General features: G+C 43.9%; 1 protein-coding gene across 3 annotated transcripts in view; it reads right to left on the reverse strand.

Annotated features, from left to right (window-relative positions):
• The window catches only part of CCDC47 (coiled-coil domain containing 47), a 31203-nt gene that overhangs the window by 24363 nt on the left and 464 nt on the right, over positions 1-6376 (reverse strand). The window contains exons 1-3 of one of the 3 annotated variants that reach the window (XM_025196878.1): positions 5992-6304; positions 2572-2837; positions 788-895 (exon numbers count right to left, since the gene is read on the reverse strand). In XM_025196878.1, the coding sequence (XP_025052663.1) occupies positions 788-895; positions 2572-2832 (369 nt within the window). In that variant the 5' untranslated portion in view covers positions 2833-2837; positions 5992-6304. Of the gene's footprint in view, positions 1-787; positions 896-2571; positions 2838-5987; positions 6305-6376 lie in introns of those variants that run through there. The other 2 variants (XM_006017837.3, XM_025196879.1) reach the window with 2 other exon arrangements.

Raw genomic sequence — 6376 nt, forward strand, 5'->3', positions numbered from 1 at the left:
TCTGGACCCTCTCGATGCTGTCCACATCCCTCTTAAAGTGCGGCTCCCAGAACTGGACGCAGTACTCCAGCTGCGGCCTGACCAGTGCCGCATAGAGGGGGAGGATCACCTCCTTGGTCCTGCTTGAAATGCATCTGTGGATGCACGACAAGGTACAGTTGGCCTTCCTAGCCGCCTCCCCACACTGCCTAGCCATGTTCATCTTGGAGTCAATAATGACTCCAAGATCCTTTTCCACCTCCGTGCTGACAAGAGGGGAGTTCCCCAGCCTATAGGTATGGTGCCGGTTGTTCCTCCCTAGGTGCATCACCTTGCACTTGTCTGTGTTGAACCCCATCCTGTTCTCCTCCGCCCATCCTTGTAACCTGTCAAGGTCCGACTGTAGCCTGTTGCTTCCTTCCTATTGTAGTATCAATTCCATAAAGGTATTAAGATAGTCTTAAGAAGCAAGCCATCTGAGACCGAGAGCATGCTTCAAATTTTGTGTGCTTACAATCTAAAGCAAGACTACATAATCCAGTGGAGAGGAGCGTGAAACTGGAACTCAAGATATTTGCATTTCAATTCTACCACTGCCCTCTTGAAGTCACATGACAAAGTGGTATCTTTAAGCCTGTTTTCCTTTCAACTCCTTGCCTCATCAAACTGTAATTTTTTCAGGACAGACTCTCTTACTGTATATTCATATAGCAGCTAGCACAATGAAGTCCTGTTGTGTGAACAGCCCTCTAGACATTATCATAATGAACTGCTGAATAGACAGACATCCAAACATGTATTCTCCTACATCAACTATTGTTATGGGGTCTTTATTTTTGCTAGGAGATGCATCTGGTTTCTCTTCATAGCCTTCAAACTCTTCATCATCATATGGTTCACTCTCAGTATCTCCCTCCTAAAAAGGAAAAAACATGAATATTTAAAGCCTGATAAAAATAATGCAAACAGACACACAATACAAAGGCAAAGGAATATGCTTTTTCCATGTAGGGGTGGGCCCACCCAGTGAAATGAAAGTGTGACCACAGCATGGGTAGTTACAGCCATGCTAACTTCAGCTCAGCTGGCACAGATAACAATAGCTATGAGGATAAGCTAGCAACCAATTTTATCAAGATGTCCTCTCCCCAACACCAGCATCAGAGGCATAGTGTGGAAGAAATGTGCCTTGGGCAACTGCTTTCAACCCCCTCCCCAAATTCTCCAGGCACAGGAACAGGGTACAGCCCTGGGCAGAGTATGAAGCATTCTGGGAATCATAGTTTTGTAGAGCAGCAGTGGAGTTTGCTATCGTCAATAAGAAACTTTCATCCTATTTTTTTTGCTGCCCAAGAATATGTCCAGAGGACAAGAAAATTATACTGAATTTGGCAGCAAAAAAATGGGGGTCAGTTCTCTACCCCACTCCCAACAACAGCAAACTCCACTACTGCTCTAACAAAACTATGATTTCTAGAATGCCTTGTGTCAGCTGCATCCTGGAGCCAGAAGGTGCTGGCAGAGCAAGGCAAGGCAAGAGGCATACAGCAGTAAGCTGCCCTGGAGTGAGCCCTCCCCCTCTTTCTGCTGGTGCCCTGGACACAAGCCCTGCTCACCCACCCCATCTTTTCTACTGACCATCAGCTCACGGTCTGTCAAGTGCTAACTGGTTAACACTACTTTCTTCAGGTAGCTTGATTTCAGTGGTGCAGTACTCACCATGACACACACATACACAGATGTATAGAAAAATCAAATATGTACTGATTTTTTACCTCTCCTCCCCTAGTGACACTTGAGAATTCACATGTAGAAGACTTGTATTTTTTGTTATGTTTAGAACTGATGGTTTTAAAAGTTGAATTAAAATGGAAATTGCTGGGGAAATGGCTTTTTCATTTCTTTTGTACAAACAATATACCACCACATGGATTTGTAAAAACAGGAACATTTCTGCAGTAAAAATTGGTTCATTCACTTCTTTATAAAGTTTTAACAAAACATTTTCTCATTTGTATGGGTTTAGGAATTCAACCCAAAGGATCTCAAAGCGATTTACAAACTAAAATCCAACCCCTTCTTAAATGATTGCTTTATTTAGCACTGAAATGCTTGTAGTTCTGCATCAGAATGTGACAGCTTTTCAAAAGGACACAGCAAACCTATATAATAGTTTAGGATGGAAAATGAAGAAACATTGCATGCAATCAAAACTGTAATGGGAACTTCACAAAGATATATACAACCATGCAACCAGGGCACTGAAGTTAATGTCTCCCCTTCTACAAGGGTGCCTCATATCTTGAATGACTAACTCCATTTTACAGTTCATTTGTAAAATGGTATATTCAGCAGCTGAGCACCCTTTAACAACCACAATGGATTTGCTAAAGGACAAATGGCACCTTCAAAATCCCATTCAAATACTGAGCTTGGACAACCTGATTAGCTTGGGAGATCAGCTGAAACAGAACATCCCACAACACAGCTGTCAAAGAACAATCTTGGATAACACTGCCGATCTGGGTCTTGCAAGCAAAGGGGGATTCCAAGTGTGCAGCTAAAATGAGGAAGTGCATTACGTGACACTACCTGTGCATCTGCATCATCAAAGTCCTCCTGATTTTCATCTTGACCTTCAAGCTCTACTGTGGCCTCCTCCTCATCGTCTTCTGTAGTGATAACCCTCTGGGGAGATTCTGTGACTACATCTTCAACAACATCTTCAAACTCAGCAAAATCATTATCATCATACTCCACAGCATCATCACTGTCTTCAAATTCATCAAATTTAGCCAAAGAACAGCCCCAGGAAATGATTAAAGCAGCAAGGAAAAGAAACACACTCCTCATTGTCACTGCAAAAACAAGCAAAAAAATCAACACATCTTTAGATTAAAAGATAGAATTGAATACAGGTCTCTTTAAGGTACTAATGCAGGGGTGGGCAAAATGCGGCCCGCGGGCTATTCTATCCATCCTGCAGGGCCCCTAAAAAATTTAGAACGTTAATATTTATCTGCACCTGGGTGCCTGTCATGCAGCCCTCAATGCCTTCCCAAAACTCAGTAAGCAGCCCGCTGCCTGAAATAATTGCCCGCCTCTATACTAATGCATTAAAGAGCTACTTGATTACAGAAATGCAGAGGACTGACAGAATTGGTCATAGTTCAATTATTAAACCCAGGATCACTAGACAAGAAATAAGGGGAAGGAAGGGAGACTGTGAACTTATGTCTAACGTTTAGCACAACAAACCAGGAGTGAGAACTCCTGGTTCTTATCCAGTACTGTGACCAAGATTTTAAAGATACTAATTCTAGAATGGGCAAATCGACGCATATAGCAGGTCCCTAGCATTTTGCTTACCTCACAGAGACTTGCTTATAGAATTATTTGTAAACCTTGCTTTAAGCATGATATAGCAGGGGTCGGCAATGTTTTCTACAGGTGGGCCAGAATGACCTACCCACGGTCCAAAGTGGACCAGCACTGGGACCAGGCCACCTGTTCTCTCTGGTGTCTCATATCCATGGCATACATGAAGCTCCCCAATGCCAAAGCCCCTGCTCTAGGAGCTGTAGCTTGCCCACCCCTGCACCCGAGTAACTGAAAAGTTTCAAGTTAAGAGACTTCAACCCCCACCCCAAAAATCATTCTTTAACTTGCATTCCTCTCTCCCACTAAGAAAAAGTTTTTGATATTTTTGTTCTTGCTTGTGTAAAAAGAGTAATTCTTTCTCCATTAATTTTTTTCTAAAATGCCATAAACCTTCATGTTTGTTCTCAGGTTCTTTGAGGTGTGGGACAATTAATATTCTCTAATATAACTTTAATGTATTATGGGAACCTGAAAAGCACCAAAACTCCATTTTAACAATTTAGAAATTTGATTTTTATGGCATGCAGCAGACCCACTCCTTTTCAGTACGGAAGTACAGATTGCAGAGATTGCCCAAGCAACTAAAACAAATAACAGTGATTATGACACAGCACTCTGAAAATGGTGGACTCTACAGACCATGGTCTGGCTATATACAAAGGCTTGACTAAAAGATCAAGCACACTTGTGTACCTAAAGAACCCAGAAGTAAATCAGCTCTTATCAAGTGTTTGCTTAACACCTATAACATGAACTCCCCCTCATTTTGGTACAGCAAATTGTTGATGTACAGGCAGTCCTTGGACTTACGACACAATTGGTTCCTGAAAACCGTTTTTAGGTCGAAACATTGCAACTCGGAAGCAATTTTCTCATAAGAAACAATGTTATAAATGGGGGATTGGCTCCTGAACCGAGGCCCAACACCCTATTTTCACCAAAAATACCCCAGAATTTTGTACTTGGATCAATTATAGATGAGTAATATAGTGACATTAATGTATTCATATTGTAAATAGCAATCATATTGATTGGAAAGGACTTCTTTGAGGTGTCTTTGCTGGACTTCTTGAAGGACTCTTGGTTGGACTTTTTGAAGGGTTCTTGGCTGGAGTCTTCTCAGGAGTCTTGACTGCAGGTTTTTCAGGAGTCTTGGCTGCTTTCTTAAAGAAAGTGTCCAAGGAAGTTTGGACAGGTTCTCCAGGGAGATGAGCAACACAGCAAACTTGTTCGCTGGCGTGGCATCGCATCAGATCAAGCGATGTAAAGTCGAAACTGACATCATAAAGTTGAAACCGGGTGTCAATTTATAAACGTTGTAAGTGCAAAACACTGCAACTCGAAACGTTGGAAGTTGAGGACTGCCTGTACATAGCTTGGCAAAGCAAAGCAACTGCACAACACAATGACTAGCCAACTGGGACACACAGTTTGACTTTAAACTGATTTATTTCCCAAGAATGAAGATTTATACTGGAAAAAAAAAAAAATACAACTTTCCATCACCAGACCCCTGGATCTTAAAAAACAAACAAACCCATGGACACACACAAGGAAATGTTTAAACACCAAAACTAACTTTTAAATCAGATTACTGATTAGATTATTGAACTCAGAGACAGGATATTTGCTAAAATTTATACCTATCACATTGTCTTTGGGAACATATTCATAATTATGGGTAAAATGGTATTTTATCTACTGCCATAAAGAGATGAATAAGTTGATTAACTCTGTAAAGCTGTATAAAATAGATGCTCTCTAAAACCACTATTCAAAAGGTGACCAACCATTTCAATATTTGTCCAAGAATACAGACTGTGGCTTTTCCAGATACTGCTCATCTGCAAATCAAACAGTGTGAGAACAGTAAATGGAAAAAATGGGGCTACAGTAGCACCAGCTGTAATCCTCATTATAAAAGACAACCCGCATCTATCAGTTGGAAACAGCAAGTTGCAATTGCACCCTCTGCCTCCAAGTCTGGTCGTTCTAACATGCAGCCTTGCGTGTTCAGGACTAGGTCCTTCTGAACGGCTCCAGCACTTATCCCGAAGCCTCCTGTTACGTGCCTTACTGGGAATAGGACAATGATACACTGCGCTGCAGAGCAGGGATGGGCAATTATTTCGGGCAGAGGGGCACTTACTGAGTTTTGGCAAGCCATCAAGGGCCACATGACAGGCAGCCAGGGGCAGATAAATATTAATTTTCTTAATTTTTTAGGGGCCCCGCAGCCGGATAGAATGGCCTGGCGGGCCGCATCTGGCCCACAGGCTGCATTTTGCTGATCCTTGCTGTAGAGTGATCTAGTAACTAACATAACAGATTTGGGATACTCAATGTCTACTGCCACCTCTGCCACTAGCTTGCAATGATACTTTGGCAACACAGTTCATTTAGCTCCACACTTTATGTTTATATAGCGCTACTCCTAACAGGATCTGAGACCTCCAAGAGGCAGCGACACTGTACATGGGTCATTTGCAACCCTTCACAGATGTTTATGGAGGAACATAAACATCTGTGAGGCAACCCCCAACCTGCTTAAGGATCATTTAAACAGCTCTTGTTATTGAAAGAAAAAAGAGGAGCAATGGGTTTGTCACCAGCTACGTGCACTATACCTGCCTGCGAGCACAACCTGAAGTCCTTCACAGCTGGATTAAGCTCGTTCTTTAAACCCCTTCCCAGGCGAGGCCCAGCAGAGGCGGCGCGCACGCAGGCTCGCTGACCCGTCCCGTCCCGTCCCGCCCCGCCGGGCCCCTGGTCTTGCTCCCAGCTGGCCCGGGAGAAGGGGCGGCCACGGGAACCCCGACTCCGAGTCGGGCGAGGCCTGGACCGCTGGGAGGCCTCAGGCTGCGCCTGTTGGTGCCAGGCAGGGCCCGGCCCGCTGCACTCCTTACACGGCCGCGCTCGGGGGACACCGCCTAAAATTAGCCGCCCCGCCCCCACCCGAGCGGTGTGCGTGTGTAGGGAGGCAGCAGGGCCCGGGCCGGGCACCCCACCCCCGCCC

The sequence above is a fragment of the Alligator sinensis genome, unplaced genomic scaffold, assembly GCF_000455745.1.
Source record: "Alligator sinensis unplaced genomic scaffold, ASM45574v1 scaffold444_1, whole genome shotgun sequence".
NCBI classification, from domain to species: Eukaryota; Metazoa; Chordata; order Crocodylia; family Alligatoridae; genus Alligator; species Alligator sinensis.